Source organism: Convolutriloba macropyga, chromosome 1, assembly GCF_964194025.1.
Source record: "Convolutriloba macropyga chromosome 1, txConMacr16.3, whole genome shotgun sequence".
Classification (NCBI taxonomy): domain Eukaryota; kingdom Metazoa; phylum Xenacoelomorpha; order Acoela; family Convolutidae; genus Convolutriloba; species Convolutriloba macropyga.
The window spans coordinates 32,495,767-32,519,692 of NC_134468.1; the positions used below are offsets into that span (position 1 = coordinate 32,495,767).

At 35.2% G+C, this 23,926-nt stretch overlaps 2 protein-coding genes across 3 annotated transcripts in view; both read left to right on the forward strand.

The window, feature by feature from the left end:
• The window catches only part of LOC142337981 (digestive cysteine proteinase 1-like), a 233,575-nt gene extending 212,591 nt beyond the window's left edge, over window positions 1-20,984 (forward strand). The window contains exons 1-6 of one of the 2 annotated variants that reach the window (XM_075387618.1): window positions 17,394-17,489; window positions 17,946-18,144; window positions 18,521-18,664; window positions 19,111-19,261; window positions 19,701-19,925; window positions 20,476-20,984. In XM_075387618.1, coding sequence (XP_075243733.1) covers window positions 17,959-18,144; window positions 18,521-18,664; window positions 19,111-19,261; window positions 19,701-19,925; window positions 20,476-20,786 — 1,017 coding nt within the window. In that variant the 5' untranslated portion in view covers window positions 17,394-17,489; window positions 17,946-17,958 and the 3' untranslated portion in view covers window positions 20,787-20,984. Of the gene's footprint in view, window positions 1-17,393; window positions 17,490-17,945; window positions 18,145-18,520; window positions 18,665-19,110; window positions 19,262-19,700; window positions 19,926-20,475 lie in introns of those variants that run through there. The other variant, XM_075387625.1, reaches the window with a different exon arrangement.
• A 1,753-nt stretch (window positions 20,985-22,737) lies between these two features.
• Window positions 22,738-23,926, forward strand: part of LOC142348259 (uncharacterized) — a 53,791-nt gene continuing 52,602 nt past the window's right edge. The window contains exons 1-2 of the mRNA XM_075399559.1: window positions 22,738-22,873; window positions 23,315-23,513. Of these exons, the coding sequence (XP_075255674.1) occupies window positions 22,854-22,873; window positions 23,315-23,513 (219 nt within the window). The 5' untranslated portion in view covers window positions 22,738-22,853. The remainder of the gene's footprint in view (window positions 22,874-23,314; window positions 23,514-23,926) is intronic.

The window sequence follows — 23,926 nt, forward strand, 5'->3', positions numbered from 1 at the left end:
TTTTCAGGATGTAACTAACCATTTAGGTCTAGAGGCATTTTTAAAACGCTCACGCAAATTTTGATAATTTGCGCTCATGGTAATAATGAATTCTGTTGTTCTACCTCATACTACTGTCATCAGGTCACTTTCCATTTCTGTGTTTTTTAAGATGTTCTCATAAATATCAGTATTATTTTTGACGCGCCCAGAAAGGGAGTCTCAAGCTACAGCTTCGTGAACAATCGAAAATCACTTTATCTTAGTGCTGCAAAACGAACAAAGGCTCTTATCGACGACATAATTTTTTCTTCAAACTACTCCGATTTTTCTCTGCAAAGCTCTGGCAACAAAACTCAATCTCTGAAAATAGCTCTAAATTTGTCGTTAGGGTGTCAAACGTTTAACGGAAGAATAGAATCGCAGTTTTTTGAATCCTCTGGAGGTATGTCCTTAATTACTCCCCGAAAATGGTAAACCAAGGCATTTTATGTGAGCCCTTGTGAAAATCTTAATAGAGAGAGCGTATAACAGGCTCATCGTTTAAAAGGTTGCCTGTTTTTGCGAATACAGTTACTTCGTTTAATTTATACAATTCAAAATTGTTAATGTAAACTGCATTTTTTAACAAAGATTTGGTACTGCGCGTCAAGAACTACAAAAAGTTTCCAAAATGGTTAGTTTATTCTATTTTATTTTTTTCCATAAAATATGTTTTTTGATTTGATAGAGTTGTAAGTATTCTGTGTCTAGCACTCAATCTTTCAAAGACTCAATTGGGTCTAGCTTTTAGCGAACAGAAATTGTTTGGCTTTTCAGTTCTGTAGGATTTAGCCGGCTGGCATTTAAGCATATTCAGACGTAAACAAAAGTTTTAAAACTCGTCGTTAGTCAATCTTTCTTAAATTTTTTTAAAAGTTTGTCATGTCTCTTTTCAACATTTTCTAAAGTACTCTCAGTACTTTATACTAGATGCTATTAGGTGTAAATATGAAGACATAGCAAAATTTCCCTAAAACTGATCTTAATAGGCTTTCAGCAGAAGGTTATGTTTCATGAAACAGAAATAAAAAAAGTGAGCTCGTATTTCGCGTTTCGAACAATTTTCTTGAGCTCTTTTGTATGTACTAGGGTTTCATTATTTTGATGTAACTAAATCATGATTTATCTTAAAACACGTTACGCGTTTTTTGAGTTAGTTTAAGTGGTATTTTCGAATGAGATGCAGCTACTGTAAACGTGTGTGTCTTTTTTACGTCTCGGAGTATTGGTATTCTACAGGTTTTTATGACTCGAAGAGGAGAATGGGTATTCTACTGATTTTTTTAGCGGGAGCAAGGTTCTCATTTTGTTCATGATTTGAGTTTTGACTTCTTTCTTTTTGAACATTTACCTATGTTTTTGTTTGTTGACTTCTGTTTTCGAACATTGTATTTAAACAGTTGCCTAGCTGGTAATGTATAATTATTAGGAAGTGCTGGTAATACTCAAGGTGAAGAGGTCATTTGAGATTTTTAGATTATATATAAGTCAGCCCTACTTATCTAAACTACAGACCCCCCTGTCTCCCCCGCCCACCTACCCGCACCCCCGAAACCTCCCTGCCGGCAAATGCACCCCTCCCCCCAACTACCTTCCCTCATCATTATACCCCTAACCCCGCCTACACCCCCCGCCTACCCCTACCGCCCAAAGGGCTACCCCTTCCACCTATCTTCCCTCCTACCCAGACACGTAAACTAAAAGTTGGGTCCTCAATTTTTGAAACCATGCCTACAGTTCAATTAGGCTATCTGTTTCTTCGTTGTTTGTTTTCTTTGATATTTCTTAGATGAAATTCTTTAGATAAGATTAGGTTAGTAATTATATTTCACGACTCTTCGATTTGTTCCCGGTATTCGCTATGTTTTTTTAGCTAGAGGTTCCCGGTACCCGCTATGTTTTTTTAGCTAGAGGAAGTTTGTTCATGACTTGAATTTTGACTTCTTCAGTTTCAAACAATTACCTCTGTTTTTGATTGTTGATCCGTTTTCGATTATTCGACTTAAGCAGTAGCTTATGTTGAAATATATTTTAAATAGGAACTGCTGATTATATGCAAAGTGAAGAGGTCATTTCGAGATATTTTGATCATTTATAAGTCACCCCTACTTATCTAAATTACAGACCCCCACCTACAGCGGCCCAAAACTACCTACGTGCCCCCGCACCTACCTATCTGACCCCCCACTCCTACCTACCTCCCCCTCCTAACTGCCCCCCCCCGCCGCCGACCTAATCCCTCCCCACCTACCTACCCCCCCCCCCCCTCCTACCCCCACCACCTACCCACACCCTTGAACTGATTTTGTCCGCGTTTTCTACAATACTTTATTGTGTTTTATTGTGCTGTTCTTTTGCTTTTTGTAGTTCTGATGTTCCTCACTCTGATGTTTCTCTGTCTGATGTTTCTCATTCTGATGGTTCATATGTTCTCACTTTGATGTTCTGGTTTCAGTAATGACAGTTTAGAGATTGTAATGCACGACGCTTCGAGTCGTTTCCGGTATTCTACCGGCTATTTTTTATGCAAACCTGTTCTTCGGGATTAATCTTTGACTCCTCGAGTGACTTTTCACGCACTTCTTGATATTTGAGTGATTTGAATTGCTCGCTTTCCGAAATTAAGTTTTTTGGTCAAGCAAAACTGATTGTTAGGGACTCGATGACAGTGCGCTGGTGGCCGAGTGGTTAATGCCTCCGTTGAGGTGACAGAATCGGACTTAGGACGTCGGAGTTCTAATCGTACCCTTGGCTGATGTTTCCACATTCATAAAGAAAAATTTATCCTGAATTAAATTACGCCGCCTGTCATTCGAGTTTTCCGACGTATTTTGCACGTCTCGCAATCAAATGAGCTTACCTACAAAGTAGTTGATTGAAAAAAGGTTCCGAACTCATGGCTGCTGTTTTAAACCGACAGTTTGCTGATTATCAAATATAGGCATAGGATATAGGATTATCATTTTGAAATGTTTGAAATAGAGACTTATATGGAATGTGGAAACTTAAAAATGTTGCTACTTCTTTAATAGTAGAGAAATATAAATAACTAGAGAAATAGAATCAGTTTTAGGAAAACAGTGTTTTGAATGCGGTCTGCTTTGACAATACCAAAAACATCACATCTTACGCAATAGGATTTGTATCATCAAGGACAATCAAGATCGTCCAGAAAGAACAACAGATACCTTTCTTGTTCATCATTATTGAACAATCTGAGGTACTGCAAATTGCATGGCATTCCTCGAAATAAAAAGGTCAGTACATATTTCACTACAATAGTTAAGCTATATTAAGTCTTGTGTCCGATTTATTTGAAGCAATATTTGGCCTGGTTAAGATGACAACGATAGCTAACAACGGATCGAAGAAAGCTAGTGATCAATCGCGTTTACGGCACACGCTTTTTGTTTTAATATTGAAGTCGAAATCAAAACCTCTGAATACCTAGAATTATATAATTAATTACTCTGGAACCATGTTCTAAAAATTTTTTTGTAACAATGTCTGTCCTACTACAACTCGAAGATGAGTATTGGTATTCCAAATTTCTGTTAACTGAAGCTTTGCTTGTAATTTGTTCTTTCAATTCTTTCTTTCCGAACGTGGACTTCAACATTTTCTACAATACTTTATTTTTTTTATTGTGCTGCTCTTTTGCTTTTTGTAGTTCTGATGTTCCTCATTCTGATGTTTCTCTGTCTGATGTTTCTCATTCTGATGGTTCATATGTTCTCACTTTGATGTTTTGGTTTCAGTAATGACAGTTTAGATATTGTAATGCACGACGCTTCGAGTCGTTTCCGGTATTCTACCGGTTATTTTTTACGCAAACCTTTTCTTCGGGATTAATCTTTGACTCCTCGAGTGACTTTTCACGCACTTCTTGATATTTGAGTGATTTGAATTGCTCGCTTTCCGAAATTAAGTTTTTTGGTCAAGCAAAACTGATTGTTAGGGACTCGATGACAGTGCGCTGGTGGCCGAGTGGTTAATGCCTCCGTTGAGGTGACAGAATCGGACTCAGGACGTCGGAGTTCTAATCGTACCCTTGGCTGATGTTTCCACATCCATAAAGAAAAATTTATCCTGAATTAAATTACGCCGCCTGTCATTCGAGTTTTCCGACGTATTTTGCACGTCTCGCAATCAAATTAGCTTACCTACAAAGTAGTTGATTGAAAAAATGTTCCGAACTCTTGGCTGCTGTTTTAAACATTTTGGCCTAAGCAAAGAGAATCGTGACCCAACTGTCCATTGAGAGCAGTTTGGACTGCGTTAGTCGGTTATGTTTGAACTGGTACTAGTTTTTGTCAATTCATTTGTAAAATCAGGTAAACTGATAAAAAAATTACTAGGAGAATCTTAGTTACTTGAGTATTAAATGGGAGAAAGGACCGACAGTTTGCTGATTAACAAATATAGGCATAGGATATAGGATTATCATTTTGAAATGTTTGAAATAGAGACTTATATGGAATGTGGAAACTTAAAAATGTTGCTACTTCTTTAATAGTAGAGAAATATAAATAACCAGAGAAATAGAATCAGTTTTAGGAAAACAGTGTTTTGAATGCGGTCTGCTTTGACAATACCAAAAACATCACATCTTACGCAATAGGATTTGTATCATCAAGGACAATCAAGATCGTCCAGAAAGAACAACAGATACCTTTCTTGTTCATCATTATTGAACAATCTGAGGTACTGCAAATTGCATGGCAGTCCTCGAAGTAAAGCACGGTAAAAAGGTCAGTACATATTTCACTACAATTGTTAAGCTATATTAAGTCTTGTGTCCGATTTATTTGAAGCAATATTTGGCCTGGTTAAGATGACAACGATAGCTAACAACGGATCGAAGAAAGCTAGTGATCAATCTCGTTTACGGCAACCACTTTTTGTTTTAATATTGAAGTCGAAATCAAAACCTCTGAATACCTAGAAGTATATAATTAATTACTCTGGAACCATGTTCAAAAAATTTTTTGTAACAGTGTTTGTCCTACTACAACTCGAAGATGAGTATTGGTATTCCAAATTTCTATTAACTGAAGCTTTGCTCGTTATTTGTTCTTTCAATTGTTTCTTTCCGAACGTGGACTTCATCATTTTGAGTATTTAGCTTATTTCTAATGTACTTTAGTTGGTAATGAGCAAGTTGGAAATGGCATTTTGAGCAGTTTTGTTCCCTCAACAGTTTTGTTCCCCCAACCCCCCCCCCCCCCCCCCCCGCAAATAACTACGTCACAAATACTCCCTCCCTTTATCTAGAATTTTATTACACGTGTCCTAGGGTAGTTTCCGGTTTTCTTGTGGTGAGTTGTTTTTATGCAATTTTTGCGTTGCCGTTTCTGTCTTCTCGACGCGCATCAGTCTGCCTACTATTCTTAGGTATGCTTAGCTATAGCTTAGTTATTCTTTAACTCTTATCCTAATATGAGTAATGCGTGGTTAAATATTACACACGAAGATTAAAAGCTGTTAATCGAAGGTTGAAAGGTGTTAATCGAAAATTAAAAGTAGTTAATCCTTTTTTATCTAGAATTTTTACACGAGCCTTACGGTAGTTTCGGTGTTCGGATGGCTTTTTTTTGCAAAATTTTTGCTTGACGGCTTCTGACTTCAGAGCATCACTCTACCTACTATCCCTAGGTGTGCTATACTGCTACTGATTGTATTGTAATAGCAGTAATGTGCGGTTAAATTTTACGCAAGATAATCAATAGCTGTTAGTCCTATAAATTAAAATAGCCTTGATTAGTATCATCCAATTTCCCTTTTTATATCACAGATACTCAATTTCTTAACATCTGTTTCCATGGACCTCGCGAAACAACCATATTGGGGCTTGAATAAGTTAGAATATTAAACTGGAAATCGGGTTCAGCGTCAGACTCTTAGCGCTAATTGCCGTAGGCTACGCAGAACTATATTCTATCCAATACTATGAGATGAAGTACAAATAAATTTGAAATGAAGTATAAATGAAATTTGAAATGAAGTATAAAATCGTAAACCAAGCGTGAACAATGGCTTCTTACAACAGAAGTGCTTAAACTCGAGCTCGAGTTCAGTTTTTAAATGTTCTTTTTGCGGCATAATTGGTGTCTAAAGTAAACAAAGCCCGAAAGCGATTTGATCATAATGAAGCTCATTTTAATCAACTCTCGTTGCGATAACGCAGTTGCATAACTTACTGATGAAATAACACGTTCCTCCCAATAATCACTGCCAAATCTATTCTATAGGATTCGGAGCATCAAGCGATAATCAAGATCGTCCAGAAAGAACAACAGATGCCTTTCTAGTGCGTCATTTTTCAACGATCTGAAATGGTCTATTTTGCCGGGTTAAGCTTCCAACGATTTCTTTTTGACCATATGTCCTCTCATTAAGAAACAGGGGTATTTTCAACGACCAATTGATATCAAATAGCTCGAATTTAAAAAAAATATCCAAAAATCAATTTTCATTTTTTTCTGTTCAATAGCCACGAAATGATAGCGGCTATTATTGGGGACATCGTGTTTTTTTACAATTCAAAGAATTCGACTTTTATTGGGGCGCTGTCTTTTTTTAAGATCTGTTCACACATTTTCTTGATTTTTGAAGTCAAATTGGAGTAGTGATTTTGGTCACGCCGAAACAGGAAGTAGAACGAAAAAGCGAGTGGTTTTGCGGCGTGACTTTTTTTCGCTCTAATTGTAGAGTGAAAAAATGGTGTTTGAACAAAAATTCGCTTTCTCGATAGTGGTTTTTTGTTCAGTTGAGGCATTTTGACTTTGATTTTAACAGTGTTTCGATTTTTTTGATTGCGTTTTTTTCTCAATGGTTTTCTTCTGTAATGCGCGGTTAAATTTTCCACAAGATGATCAATAGCTGTTAGTCCTATAAATTAAAATAGCCTTGATTAGTATACACCCAATTTCCCTTTTTATATCACAAATACTCAATTTCTTAACATTTGCTTCCATGGACCTCGCGAAACAACCATATTGGGTTTTGAATAAGTTAGAATATTAAACTGGAAATCGGGTTCAGCGTCAGACTCTTAGCGCTAATTGCCGTAGGCTACCCAGAAATATATTCTATCCAATACTATGAAATGAAGTACAAATAAGTTTGAAATGAATTTTAAATGAAATTTGAAATGAAGTATAAAATCGTAAACCAAGCGTGCACAATGGCTTCTTACAACAGAAGTGCTTAAACTCGAACTCGAGTTCAGTTTTTAAATGTTCTTTTTGCGGCAAAACTGGTGTCTAAAGTAAACAAAGCCCGAAAGCGATTTGATCATAATGAAGCTCATTTTAATCAACTCTCGTTGCGATAACGCAGTTGCATAACTTACTGATGAAATAACACGTTCCTCCCAATAATCACTGCCAAATCTATTCTATAGGATTCGGAGCATCAAGCGATAATCAAGATCGTCCAGAAAGAAAAACAGATGCCATTCTAGTTCGTCATTTTTCAACGATCTGAAATGCTCTATTTGGCCGGTTAAGCTTCCAACGATTTTTATTTGACCATATGTCCTCTCATTAAGAAACAGGGGTATTTTCAACGACCAATTGATCTCAAATAGCTCGAACTTGAAAAAAAAATCTAAAAATCATTTTTAATTTTTTTCTGTTTAATAGCCACGAAATGATAGCGGCTATTATTGGTGACATCGTGGTTTTTACATTTCAAAGATTTTGACTTTTATTGGGGCGCTGTCTTTTTTTAAGATCTGTTCACACATTTTCTTGATTTTTGAAGTCAAATTGGAGTAGTGATTTTGGTCACGCCGAAACAGGAAGTAGAACGAAAAAGCGAGTGGTTTTGCGGCGTGACTTTTTTTCGCTCTAATTGTAGAGTGAAAAAATGGTGTTTGAACAAAAATTCGCTTTCTCGATAGTGATTTTTTTGTTCACTTGAGGCATTTTGACTTTGATTTTAACAGTGTTTCGATTTTTCGATTGCGTTTTTTCTCAATGGTTTTCATCTGTAATGCGCGGTTAAATTTTCCACAAGATGATCAATAACTGTTAGTCCTATAAATTAAAATAGCCTTGATTAGTATGCACCCAATTTCCCTTTTCATATCACAAATACTCAATTTCTTAACATTTGCTTCCATGGACCTCGCGAAACAACCATATTGGGTTTTGAATAAGTTAGAATATTAAACTGGAAATCGGGTTCAGCGTCATACTCTTAGCGCTAATTGCCGTAGGCTATCCAGAACTATATTCTATCCAATACTATGAAATGAAGTACAAATAAATTTGAAATGAAGTATAAATGATGAAATTTGAAATGAAGTATAAAATCGTAAACCAAGCGTGCACAATGGCTTCTTACAACAGAAGTGCTTAAACTCGAGCTCGAGTTCAGTTTTTAAATGTTCTTTTTGCGGCAAAACTGGTGTCTAAAGTAAGGAAAGCCCGAAAGCGATTTGATCATTATGAAGCTAATTTTAATCAACTCTCGTTGCGATAACACAGTTGCATAACTTACTGATGAAATAACACGTTCCTCCCAATAATCACTGCCAAATCTATTCTATAGGATTCGTAGCATCAAGCGATAATCAAGATCGTCCAGAAAGAACAACAGATGCCTTTCTAGTGCGTCATTTTTCAACGATCTGAAATGCTCTATTTTGCCGGGTTAAGCTTCCAACGATTTCTTTTTGACCATATGTCCTCTCATTAAGAAACAGGGGTATTTTCAACGACCAATTGATCTCAAACAGCTCGAACTTGAAAAAAAAATCCAAAAATCATTTTTAATTTTTTTCTGCTTAATAGCCACGAAATGATAGCGGCTATTATTGGTGACATCGTGGTTTTTACATTTCAAAGAATTTGACTTTTTTTGGGGCGCTGTCTTTTTTTAAGATCTGTTCACGCATTTTCTTGATTTTTGAAGTCAATTTGGAGTAGTGATTTTGGTCACGCCGAAACAGGAAGTAGAACGAAAAAGCGAGTGGTTTTGCGGCGTGACTTTTTTTCGCTCTAATTGTAGAGTGAAAAAATGGTGTTTGAACAAAAATTCGCTTTCTCGATAGTGGTTTTTTGTTCAGTTGAGGCATTTTGACTTTGATTTTAACAGTGTTTCGATTTTTTGGATTGCGTTTTTTTCTCAGTGGTTTTCCCAATCCATTTATAGTCCATTCTAGGTCTTATTTTTTGTTTAATCAATAAAATTTTTTTTTGAATTTTAGGTCAGGAAAACTGCTATGTTTTTGCGACCTGACGTCTCGGAATTGACTTTTTCATTTTCATTGATTTCAACTGTTTTGCAGTTAAAATTTGTGTGCGTGACGTCATTTGTTCTGCTTTTAGGTCAATTGTGCGACTTACCTCACTCAAAATTGACTTCTGAACTCGCTAAATGAACTTTAAATTTATGAACATTTACGAGTTAAAAGTCAATAGTGTGCAATTAGTGACAAACGTATATGCCCTAATTCTTGAATATAAGAGTCTTGAGTTTTTGATTTTGTATATTAATTTTTTAACAGCTCTCAAGGTTTTTTCTTTATAGAGCGTATGTTTCTCATGAAAATGACAGTCCGCATCTAACCAAAAAGTCTTGTGGTCTATTAAAGGACTGGTGGTCAATCTGTCTATCTTATTTTTTTAGTTGTTTCTATTCATGGAAGGCCATAAGCGTCTATCGCGGCAATTTTCGGTCAATCTGCCGGCTATGTTTTAAAATCCCAATCGGGGCTATGGGACCAATGAGAGAGAGATAGAGATGGAATAGAATCAAACTGCAACATTCGTTCATTTTCAATTCGTACAACGGGAGTCTGTTATTTTTTATATCTTTTGAGCCACAGGTCCACTGTTTTTTTCTTTCAGAAATTGCTAGGTTTAAAACATTGTGTGTGGCGGAATAATATAAAGTAAATTGCTCATGGATGGGGCATAACGTATTTGAAATTGGTGTTTATATTGGTTTCAAGATCATTGGACTTTCGAAGAAAAGTTATCTAACGAACGAAAGTTAATGGGGATTTGATCGAGATTTTTGTCCATCGGACCACCGACTCCGCAGGAATACGCAGTCATGCGTGGTATAATAATATAATACACGAAGATGAAAACCTGTTAGTCCTAAGGAAATAAAATATTATTGATTAGTCTAATAAAGAATATCATATGGGCAATTTTTTCTACCAGTCGTACAATTTAATATATCATTTCCTTTGAATAACGGAAAGATAGGAAAACAAGAATGCTTTGCTATAATTAGAAGTCAACTACTTCTACTTTTGCCAGCAAGAACGTTTGTCACTGCGTAGTCATGGACCTCAAGCCATGCCTAGCTAGCGAGAATTATTCGCAAAAGAATGGATTCGCACAAGAAGCCTTAACTGCCAATCTCATACCTTTCTGTCAGGACACCACTATTTAATTTACTGTTTGCCCTCTTGATATTGTTCTCATTTAATGAATAGAAAACATTTTGGTTGATTTTATTAGGGCCGCAAAACAGAGTTGATGGTTTAATTCGGAAAAAAAATCCCTTCCTACTTTGTTGTTCGTCCGCTCTCACCCTGAAGATAAGCTAACTACACTCAAGGTCACCCCTTTGATTGTCGCTTGAGGTTTTTTCGCGATTTGAGGTTTGTTGCGATTTTTAAAATATTTTCTCGACAAATGCAAAAAATTAATAACAAAGAGGAACATAATTGTTTACGTAAAATAATTTGTTAGAAAATTGACTTAAAATATAGATTTTTGAGATTTTCCCGACCACGTTTTGATCAGCTGTATTTCCGTTTTTGACACCGAAATTTAAAAAACCTTCTTGGTTAGTCAATTCTAAAAACCAGTCAATTAGAAAATTTGGTTTTTAAGAGTATTAGAGGACTCAATTAGTTATATTCAATTTGAGTTAAAAGAAAGGTGGATAATAAAAAAATAATTCTGTTCCGACCCACTTTAGTGGGGGAGGAACTATATACTCAAATGGGTTCTTTTTTGTTCAGACAATTTTGGCCGATCGATATTATCATCGTAGAGAGTTGTGAGTGGTATCATTAGGAAGAATGTCCAGCGTAGAATATGGAAAAAAAAGATGTTTTCATTTTTTGTTTTTAAAAGGAGTTATCGAGGTTTAAAATTTTGTGAATATTAGACGTAATTCATGTTTTTATTCACATTTTCGGTATTTTTGACTGAATTTTCGTCAATTTTGCTGCAATCTGTTAAAGTTTTTAGCTGTAGTGTCAATGATTTTATCTCTAAAGATAAAGGAGGGTTGCTGAATTGTTCGATTCGAGTTTTTTTGGCTAGAATTATGCTAAATTTTTCAAAATTCAGTCTTTTTTCGTCAAAAATGGGACCAAATTTGCATTTTAAGCCCATTCGCTTTAAATTCGCTAAAAGTAGACACCCTAAAACTGCGGCCACTTTCTTCTTAAGCTCAAAAAAAGCTAGTTGTATTCCCGCTAGCTTTAAGAGTCTTCTGGAATTATAATTTTTCCAGTTTTATTCAAATTTAAACCCGATAATCATACAAAACGCATTATTTATTTTTGACAAACTGAAAAGTTTTGCATAAAGATTGATCTATTTTGCAACCATTTGAATAATTGATTCTTTTGTTAGACGCGCACCAAAATCTGGGCAGATCTTGATCTCACCTTGGATCCTTACGATAAAAAATTTAAGATTTTAATGGGGAGCTAACTTTTTTTCAATATATTTCCGGTATGTAAATGTTATTGTAAATTACTGACAAGAATATCAACTCAGGGCTCAATTAATGACAGATAATATCTACAATAAACGAGGTCCAACGAGTTTCTATTGTGGTTTCAGAGTAAAGCTCATGGTTTTCATGGGTCTGAGCAATTGTTTTCGTAAAAATTTTATGAAATTCTTCATTTTTGCATTCATTTGTTAAACTTTTTGTAGCGCAGTGACTTAGTGTTCTCAATCAAAGATCCGGTTAGCATTTTAGGAGGTGTAAATGAACCTAGACCATTCTTTCATTTGTTATCTAATGTCTGTTATGACTTTCAATATGTTTGTTTTAACAAAATATCGGTATATTTTGAACCTTGCCACTATTATATCTTATTTCTAGCAACTTCGGACGCAGTCTCAGTAAAAACAGTCGGAGATCAATTTCTGTTAAATATAAATTAATGCAGGTAATGGTTTTATATTCAACTAATGGCTTCTGTGTTTTACTAATTTACTACGCGTTTTCAGTTTTTTTTATTTTTGAGCTTAATTGCATTTTATGTTCATTTTGTTTCCTTGTCCAATTATCACATTATTGACGATTCCAATTGAAGAAAAGAATAGTAGAGAAAATGCACAGAGCGTTAGAAAAAGGCTCATCTGGATATGTTAATTTTTTTGTTGATTAGTTAATGCTTTTTGGCTGAAAGTTATCTCGCAAATTTTGTCGATTTTTTTATTTTTGGCTATATTTTCCTTTTTGTTGTTCTACCATATACTTGATGACGATAGTTCTCAATTGTTCACTTGGAACGCATAACTCAAGATAGTTAAAAATTTTAGTTTCTAGCTGTTTGTTTCAATGACTTTCAAATTAAATTTAAAAAAAATTTCAACTGTCTCATTTTTGCTTTCTTTTTCGTCACCATGAAACTCAATCTCACCAAATAGAAGTCGCAATTACTTTTGTTCATGCAAAAAATTTTCCGTGCAAAAATTTTTTGGTTATACGTGGTGACTGGTTGCTTCGAACATTTAGTTTCAAATGTTTTCGAGATTTCTTTACTATTCAATTTTTGGTTTACTATTTGTTGTCACGTCCATGTAGTCCTTTTTATAAGGAAGGCCCGATGAAGTTAAGATGAGGAGAGAGTGACGATTTACGGTTCTTGCAGGTAACATCTTTTAAATATTCTGCCATGAACAGGGTCATGTCTTAAAATTGTTTGAATTTTTGTCTTCTTCGTATTTGTCGTTTTTTGTGGGGTCGTGACTTAGTCTCATTATTAACAGGCCCAATTGGCTTCCTGAGGTGCTGGAACGTAATCCACCGCTTTTTGTTGAAATCTTATGTCTGCTATTACTTTTGGAAATATTTGTTTTCAAAAAGATTTTTGGGTTTTTGAGCTTCGTCATTTTTTAAAATAGTTTTCCGCTCTATTTTTAGCCCAGTCTCTGTATACACAGGTTTCAACCCGTTTCCACTGAGCCATAGTTTAATCTTTGCAACGGTTTTAGCTTCAAATATTTGTTTCTCGGCTATGTTACTACTGATATTACGAGATTTCCTAAATTGGTTGAGATTTTTATATATTTGAACATCCTAAAGGATTTTTGTTTTCGTTTTAACTTATAACAATAACCGTAGGTTTCTTTGGCTTTGAAATTTTGCAAAATTGAACATTGGCGAATGAGCATCTTCCTATGGAGATATAAAGGAGCAAAGGAGCATCTGAGTGATTTCAGTTGATATCTAATGACATTAATAACTGTTAAATTAATTGTTAACAGAAACGTATTTTTGAACTTCGCACCTCTTTGCTCTTTTTTTGTCGACCTGTTAACCAGTTGCATTGAGGACAGTTTCCATATCTTTTCTAATGAAGTATAGGTTAAATTGTTTGTCTTGATTTTATCTGATGCGAGTGCGATTTTTTAATGATTTTTGTAAAGTAGACATCAGGTTCTGGTCATAATTATTTGTTATTTGATTTCTATTATTGCTTTTTCCAGAAGTCGTATTAACGACAAATTTTATCAATCTTCTAGCGTTGCATTATTGTATTCCATTGATTTTTTATTGAAGGAGTTGTATGTTTTTGAAAGTTTTCTATCTGTTGATCATTTGGTAGCCAATTAGGTCATGACTGTGGATGAGCAGGGTCGGAACATTATGTGCGTACGCACATTACCGAGCCTCCTTGTTTTTTCTGTATTTGAAAATCTGTTCCCGTCTGTAAATCTTCAAGCCTACGTACCTGTCCTCTTTTGTACCAATTGTTTTAGCATAAAGATGCTACATAATTGTAACATATGCCAAAACCAACTCAGTTTGTTTTTTTTCAGAATCTTAACCTCCATTTTAACCAAAACAGAGACATGTGACTCTAAAAATACGATAAAGTCTTGGTTCTTAGAAAAATGAGAAAGGAACGTTGGTTCCCACCTCTGGCATAGGTAATAGTTCCTAATTTTAGAAATCCACTAAAATTAGTGGTTTACAATTTAATTTAAACAGTATTTGCAAATTTCCTGTTTCGACTCACTTAAGAAGGGGAGGAACTGTATACTCATTTTGTTTTTTTTTGTTCAGTCAAAGTTAGCGGATCGATAAATTCATCGTACTGGGCTGAGTGGTATCATTAGACGGCTGGTCAATCGTAGAATTTCAAACGAAAAAGTTTCTTTTTTCAATTTTGCTTTTTCACAAGAGGTTACGGAGAATTAAAGTTTTTGTGAACGTTAGCCTAACTTTCGTCGTTTTGTTCACATTTTTTTTGTAATTTTCTTTAAGTTTTGATTCATTTGTGCTAAAATTATGAGAAAATTGTTTACGATGGTCTCATTGGTTTTAGGTTTAAAGATAAAACGGATTTAGTGAACTCTTTGGACCAACTGTTTTTTCTTCAAATTTCAGGTCAATTTTAAAGAATTCAGCTTTTATATTTCTCATAAAAATAGTATAAAAAGCTTTTTTTCGCCAACTTTGTGCAATTTGATCTGTAGTGCAGACATAAAAGCTGATGATACAATCATCGCTCACTCAAATAATAGCGTATTGTACCTCCGGTTTCTCAGAAAGGGTCTCAAAGTTTTCTCAACGTTTCTGCAGTCTTTCTCCAATTTAACCTGATATGTTTATTTGAAAAAAAAAACAGAATTTATTTTTGGTTTGTTTATATTTTCGTTTGCCAAAAAATATATTCAGCAACATTGTAGAACAATTGCAGGTCTGTTTTCATTTGATTGTTCAACTAATAGAAGGTTCTATCTGTGCCCCATTGAAGTCCAATAAACAAATATTGTTTTTTGTGTAAAGGTAATGGTTTTTATGGCTCCGACAAATCGTTTTCGTAAACTTTTAATGAACTCTTGTTTTGCCAGCATTTGATGTTCTTTTTGTACTCTTTTGACTGAATTGAATTATTCAAACGGTTAATTTTGCAGTGATGGTGTTAATTAAGATACTATCTAAAGCTTTCAGTTGTTACAGTGGTTTTTTAGTAATATAGCTCGATATGTAGCCAAAATTCATCTTTTTTGATGTATTGATTTTTTAGTCAAACTAACTATTTCGGTAACATTTGGAAGGTTTTCGAGACATTTAGATATTACGTACAATGGGAGGCTATTCAGCAAACAGGATAGTTTCTGTGGAAAGCATATGCTTTTGGCTTCAGCACCGTTTGCTTAAAATTGTTTGTGCTAAGATTTTGTTCTATCGGTATTCGTTGTTACTTTTTGATCTTTCGACTTAGTTTCGCTTACTTTTTTAATTGGCTTTTTATGCTTCAAAAAGTTATTTCATTTAGTGTTTTTTTTGGAAATCAGTGCTGTTTTGTCTTTTTGTTTAAAGAATCGATGGTGTTTTGAGATTTGCCACTTTCAATCTTATTTCCCACACCTTGTATTGTATTCTCAGCAAAGAAAGTGGTAATTTTTTTAAGTTAATTGAAATGTGTTGTTCGTTTTTTAAAATTCAAAATAGTTTTCAGCAATGGTACTGCGAGTTTTCATTTATTTTTGTTTCAATTTTTACTGGTAATTTCTTGTTTTTGAGGTTCTTTATTGCGGTATTGTCTCATCATTGCGGTAATGGCACAATAATGACAAGTCGCATATCACAGTAATGGCTTTGAAATAGGATAATTGGACAATTGGTTATATTCCACATTTTAAGTGCATAGATTGCGATTTTACAGGCTTCGATACCGTTTCCTCGCAAAATTCAATTGACTTGATTTTTGGCTTTATTTGTTCTTTGTGGTCGTATGAAATTCTGGATACTGAAAAGTCTCAACGATTTTTTATGAAAGTATAAAAGTCTTGAATGATTGTGGTTGATAGCTAATGGCTTTCTTGACACTGAAATTAAATGTTTTCAAAAAGTGTAAACGTATTTTCTAATTTTACTCCTTTTGTTTTCTGTCTACTTGTTAATTAGTCTCAATAAAAATTCCTATTCTTTTCTGCTGAAACACTGGTGAGGTCATTTTGGCTAATTCATTTGATTTGGTTTAGTTTTTTTCTGATGCTATTTTGACTTAAAGTCTTTCATTAAAGTTTTATTAAAAAATAGATGAACATTGAGTTTTGGTCGTAAGTAATGCTTGTTTTTTTTTTCATTTGATCTTGTTGTTTGTGTTGTCTCTTACTCTCCTTTATGGCAGGTATCATTTGCGCTCTAATGTCTGTTTTGTTTATTTGGTATATTGGGGTTGGAACTTTAGGTGAGAACGCACATTTCCGGGCGTCCTGGTTTTTCCAAACTTTATCACTATGAAATCAAAAACGATTTAATTAAGATTCTTTGTCAAAATTAGATAATTTTTTCAGCAAGTTCAAGGGAATCTCATTTTTTTTTGCAATGTAATATCCAAGAGAATACGCAATAGAAAATGGGTTCAGTGGAGCACAAACAATTTGCATGGAGAATCGATTTTTGATATTTAAATATAAGAGCAAAAACCTTTTGTTGGAAAGTATAGTATTGATTTTTGTTTTCGAGCCATTTTGAAAGCTATTTTGTGGAATCCATTTAACGCTTTATATAACTACATATCTTAAACGTTTGTAGAAGGGATATAGAATTTCCCTTGAGATAATTTATAATGAACTTGAATCTCCAATTAAGTGATTGTTTGGCAAATTGGTCCAAAATGACCCCTAAATCAGAAGAGATTCACCCAAAAAAATAAGCCTTAAATTCCTTAGAGAATTTATCGATTGTTTTCTAAGGATGATTAATTATTATTGCTTGAAGGGCTTTTTGTTACGTGGCTAAAACGAGCCAAAATTTCGAAAATTAGCATTTGCAAAATTGTAAAAATTTGGAACCGTGCAATTGAATTGGAATTTTCTGAGTTTGGGTGTTTAGATGACATTTAGGAATGTGCTTCCGATCAAATATCAGAAATGTTGTTCGTTTGATAGAATTAGAAGAGAACTTTCGAAATATGTGGACTTGCGCTTAATAATCTGTTATTGTGGGCATATCAGCTGTTGACAAACAATTGCTTTTGGTGTTTGAATGCATTGTTTCAAACAAAATGCGGCATTCCTTGGTAAAGTTATACAGCAGGGGAGCACAATGTTGATAACTATCCGTTTACTTTGCCGTGGATTGTTTAATTTGTGCGTTGTAGGAGGTGGCTGAACAAATTTTTGGGATGTTGGGCACAAACAAGTAAACAAAATGGACTATAAATGTGGATGCAGTATGCAAAACGCCATTTTGAGATTTTGATAGCTAACTCGCCTGCAATTTTCATAGTAAGTATTAATCTATTTCATTTGATTTGAATTTGGACTTAAGAGTTTCATTTTGACTTCAACTTTTCAGTTAACATTTTAACAAGATGCACTGCAGAAATGAAAACTGAGATGGTTTAATTGTTCTGAATCCGCGAGCTAAGTATAGGCAAAACTGGAACTACAACAACAACAGCAGTATTTGAATCTTCTTTTAGAAGCTGTGTTATCCATAAAAGAAGCAATATGTTTGAAATTGATATTTCAAACTGTCGCAAACTGAAATTTTCAATAAGTTTAGAACTTTGGTTAAGTTAGCAAGAAGATAAGATAGAAAAAAATGATGTTCATGCTAATTGCAGTTTTTAGCAAACTGATTAACGATAGAACAACTGTTTCGGGTTCAAAAATAATCGTTTTTCAAAACGTGTTAGTTTTATGATCGAGGGAAATTTTAATGTTGCTATTTTATTTCAGTCAAATAAGAAGGATGAAGCTGCTTGTTGTGACTCTGGCATGTGTCCTCTCTGTGGCCTTCTGTGCTCTACCCAACAAGATCCTCTCTGCTCCTGAGGCTGAGATGTGGAAGGCATGGAAGCACAAGTACAACAAGGAATACGACTCCATGGTCGAAGAGGTCTCCCGATTTGACGTCTGGCTCAAGAAAGTCAAAGAGGTGTGTATTATGCAATCATTCCTTACTGAGAGTTAACTAAGCCTCTGAAATTGAACAGCCTTTCTGAAAGTTACCAAAGTTTCCGAAAGTTAACAAAGTTTCTGAAAATGAACTAAACTTCTCAAAGTAGCTGATATTTATCAATGTTGATCCGCAGATTTACTTTTCATTCTAAATTTGGGTGAACTGTTTTATTCAATACTGCATGTATTCCGTACTAATGGATGCCACGATGCGTTAAATTGTGAGATTATCGTGAAAGTTTTACAAAAATTCACGAAAATACGTTGAGAATGAATTGATAGAATTCATAAAAATTTCAACTCATTGTTGCTGTGATATAATAGTGGTTAAGTGACAAGTATGCTTTCTTCAGGTTTCTCTTCACAATGTTGGATATGACTTGGGACTGCACACTTACAACCAGGAGGTGAACGAATTCGCTGACATCACTCAGGAGGAGTTCGCCGCTTCTCGATTCGGATTCCGAGGAGCCAGGAAAGCCCACCTTGACGGAAAGGTGGGTTCTCTACTATGTACAGCGCCTTGTATAAACAAAGAGTTAGGCGTGATCTTCGCATGTACGGCAGATATGATACGGCAACTTTCATTTAATCGCCTGAAAATATGATAGAAGTAATTTTTGCCATCATTTAACGCCGCTGGGTCTGAACGTCTGTAAATTGAGACTGACGTCTTACAAATGAAGAATTGAATCGTTGTGTAGCATGGAAAGTTCAAATTTATTTCAGGATATTTATCATTTTAGCAATTAGGACATAATTACAAGCTTAATCGACATAAAAATTTAAAGCACACACTTGCATGTGCTTTTTTTACATAGCAGCGTTCTATTTAACTTCTCTTTATTTGTGGTTTATCATAGGTAAATTTTACTCGACTTCTGCTATTTTTTTGCAAACGGTTTAGTATTGCATCCTTGGGGTCTAATGTGTGCCTTGGTAGGTATTCGACGCTGACATCTCCAGTGTACCATCAAGCATGGACTGGAGACAGTATGGATACGTCACTGGAGTGAAAAACCAGGGCCAGTGCGGCAGCTGCTGGTCTTTCTCAGCCACTGGCAGTGTCGAGGGTGTTCACTTCAACGCCACCGGTTAGTACTATTGCATACCAAAAAGTTGGCAGATAATTTTTTCATCGTTAATGAACGTTTTAATAAACATTTTAGCAAGGATATTTAAAATGCTGATGGTACTATTAGAATTGTTGGAAGTTATTTGTTAATCTAACTATAACCCACAAAGTAGCATCCACGATAAACTTTTATCATTTTTAAGAAGCACGGATTACTCTTTCGTATACATGAGCGATGTTCAAATTCTTTTCACCCTATTCATTTTTACCCCCATAATTTTAATGTTGTACCTTTTCACCCCGATATCATTTAAATCCGCGAATTTTTCACTCCCAAAATCCTTCCCACAAACCGGTACGAATAGCTAATTTTGAGTATTGATCCCAAAACTTTTCCCAAACCTTACTTATTCCTTATTACGTGGCTAACGATGTGTTGAGCATGCTGGTATTGTTAGGTAGCCTGGTGAGCTTGAGCGAGGAGGAGTTGGTTGAATGCGACAACACTGACTACGGCTGCAACGGAGGATGGCCCTACAACGGAATCGATTTCTTTGCCAAGTACGGAGCCATCAGTGAGGCCGACTACCCTTACACCTCTGGTAATGGATACTCCGGATACTGCAAGTACAATGGAAAGTCCATTGCTGCCCACGTCTCTGGACACGTCATGCTCGCCAAAGGTATCAACTCAACTGTTTTGCTTGCTCAAAATGTAGAGAAATTCGAGGTGAATAAAATGGAACGTTACTAAACAAATAATTTAAAGTCAAAATAATGCGCATTGCACCAGTTTTGTTCAATCAACAATACGCAATTTTTTAAAACGTCTAACCAGTTGTGTTTTCATATAAAATATGAGTTGGAGTTTAATTTTGAAACATGCAAGTGCAAATTTTAAATTGCCGGATCTCTGCTGTGGCAGATTCAACAATACCAGAATTTCCTATTTTCACCGCCTTGCAAGTTCGTGTTTCAATCAAAGTTACCCTGTTAAAATCACTGAAGTTGTGATTTTTGTCTCGAACAGTTACGCGGTTCTCGATTAATTCCAGATGTGCTCTATGGCTCCATTGGATTCACATAAGGTTGAATCGATACTTAACGCAGTTCCTCACGCCATTTACTGTGTCATCGATAAACGCTTCTTATGAGAATTGATATGGTATAATGACGTACAACGAACAAGAACGCCAGAAATTATGTAGCTCTTTAAAATGACAATGACTTTAGGAAACGAAAACAACTTGATGATTGCCTCCAGTATGGTTGGACCCATCTCCATCGCCATTGACGCCAGCCACACCAGTTTCCAGAACTACCGAAGCGGAGTGTACTACGAACCCTATTGCAGCTCCTACAATCTGGACCACGCTGTGCTCCTGGTCGGATACGGAACTTACTATGGTACCCCTTACTGGTTGGTCAAGAACAGCTGGGGAACTGGCTGGGGCATGAATGGTTACATCATGATGGCCAGAAACCACAACAACAACTGCGGAGTCGCCTCTGAAGCTTGCTACGCTTACCTCAACAGCGAGTAAACCAATGGCCACAAAAAGCCTTTCTACTCAATTGACGAACATGGAATGTTAACCGTAGACTGGACACCTCATTTTTGGTGCTTATTATTGCTATCTAATTGATAGCTTATAGCAAACCCCTTAGATAGAACTGCGAACTCTACTTCACTATCTGTCTGTGATATATGACTTAGAACTTAATTGAATCTTAGAAGGTAATGAATTTTATTTAGAGGTCTCTAATTACAGACTAAGCAAACAAGTATAGCGTTTTCAAGAAGATTATAGTCTCATAAGGCTTTTTGCGTTAATTTCAAAACTTATGAACAAGACTAATTAATTGGTTGCATTGTGGCAAACTACTCGTGATTAGTTGAACTACAATATGCATTGATAACGTGTCTTTGGTTGTCATCCTAATATAAACATCTGCTGAGGCAACAGGAATTCTGTTGTCTTTCAGTTAAAATCTGCAATTTAATAACAAGTTGATATTTAAAAAGTTATGCTTAAAGACAAAATTGCTCATGAATACTGTATATTCTTTTGCTTACTGTGTTATTTTTAGTAGATTTTACTTTTGAGTTTCTCTGAAATCTCTTTTGGATAAACTGCCAAAAATTTACGTCAATTATATCAAACACACGTCGAAAAAAAAATGTTTGCAAACAGCAAAAATACAAATTGTCTAAAATAGATTTGTCTAATTTATTGTATTATTCGTCGCAGTACTTTTCTTGATGGAGTTATCGACGCACATTTCGTAAATTCTCATCAGACATGATTTTAAGGGTAACTCAGAAAGCTGAATGTCCCCAGCGTAACAGAAATTTGACAAGTGAACATACTTAAAGATATCAGATCTTTTCCGTGTGCCGTATGTTAATGTTCCTGTGTTCAATTTTTCTCTATAATTGAGGTTAGCAAAGCCAAAGTAGATCATAATTTCAGATAAGATTTGCATCTCTAACTAAGGATCTATATCGAGTGGATTTGCATAGTACTTCCATACAATACAAATAGTTGGTATTCGCTAAGCAATTAAGAAACCCTTCTAGCACCGTATAACGCCCTGTTTTTATAGACCAATCAATTTTTGTAGAAATATCAACAGTCTATAGAAGTAACATGTTATTGGGAAAAGCAATGCAAAATTATGCAGAACAAAATTATAACTGATCAGCCAATATGTTGTAATACATTGTCTTAACGCCAGTACAGCTAATCTTGAAAAATCTTCTTTTCTAATTTAAGATCTGATTTTATAATTGTGAAGATCTTTTTCTGCGCTTGGAAAGTATATATTTGGTAAATATTGGTAATATTTGAATATATTGCCATCTCAATATTTGCATAAACGACTTTTCCGACTTACGTCTTCAGATAATATACAAATCGTTTGCGGTATTTTTTTCTCTTCGTAAGATGTTTTAAGTTTGAGAATTTATTGTGTCAGGTCTGACGAAATAATTTTATTGCGCAAAATCTGATAAAGCGCCCTTTTATAACTATTAATCAGACAATGAATTATCTGATAAACAGTTACAAGATAACTTTGCCAGAACTCTTAACACAATCACTGGATCCTATATCAAACTGAAATAAATAATTTAGTTCAGTTGTACTACGTTTTCTTACGTTTATCAATTTAATTGAAATTAATGTGCAAAATGGCCTCGGTCTAATCTCCTTGACAGCGTTTGGAAGGTTTGGTTACACGAACAGGTTGCAAAAGAGACACAAGACCGCATAGCTTCAAAGGATGCGCACCGTATGAAATATTCGGCATGTTATTTTTGTGATTAATCTAAACCACAACCCACATGTTTTCGCACTTGATCAAATAAGCTAATCATTAATAATGCTGAGTGTTTCCATTACGATTATCTCTTTTCCTTTTTTATATAACGTATGCGTATTATCTCTGATGCTTTTCCTCGTCAGATGCGTTTTATTGTTTGTGTGCCGTTATTAAGCCATAAAATGTCTTCAAGCCTTGAAATACAAAATTGGCGTTCAATTATTACCAAAAGAATCAATCGTGTATTGTAATTTGAAAATCCATTCGGCATATTTGTTTACATTACAATGCTATCTTCAAAAGACAAGTAAGCTAAAAATTTTTTTTTACCGCTTATCTACGAAACAACCGAAACTCAAAGCCCTCACTATGAGTGAAAGATGAAAAAAGCCCTTTCGACATCATCAAATTCGACATCATCAAGTTTTTGATGTCTTCTCTAACCGCATACAGCATATCGTGGACCGAACAGTATGTGGTAAAAATTGTAACGAACATGCTTATTTCGATTATTTAATAAGCATTTAATTATTTAATCATCTAGCTTTATCCTGATTTAACGTTTCAAACGTGAGAAATAATTTAGGGGGTTATATGTTCACTTTCAAATTGGCTGCACCCTGTAATAAAAAAATCATCAATCAAATGAAATGATAAGAGATTTAAATCAGCATTTTTGTCCGATTTGTCTACAGTAGAGAGACAGTTATATGGAACCATTTTCCATCTATTACAATAGACCTTTCAGATCTCCAAGGAAAGTAGGGGAAGGTGGAGGTGGTGGATCGGGTGGACTAGGGGGAGTTGGAATGGGTGCGGATTGGGCAGTGGATGAGACTTATGACAGAGAGGTGTTTGGATCAGCCATGTTCGCGTGGGAGAGAAAGAAGATGATGGTGGAGTATGACAAACAAGGCTGTGTTCCCTTCCACTACGCCTGCTTGCAGGTACATCCCATCCCGCATGTCCTTCAACCATTACTGTCCGTTGCTATGTATAAATTGGAGCAAATAAAAGACGAGTAAATTTACTCGGATTACCAAACGAAAGCCGTTTTTTAATCCACATGGCGTTTTATAGTCTTAAAACATGGCGAGAGCGTTTCAAAACGGATATGCCCTGCGCTTTGATTTTATGCCGGTCCTGAGCAATTATTGTCATATAAGGGGAATTATTGACATATAAGGGTTATTATAAAAAAAATGGAGTGATCTGAGGGTCAAGGCAACTGTGAGATAACCACCCGGGCCGAGGATTTTGCCGAAAAATAACAGGGAAAAGAGTGTAAAAATAATACTTTTACACCGTTAGTGCCCCCCTTATTCCCTGCTATTTAAGAGTGGAAAAGGCTTTACACCCT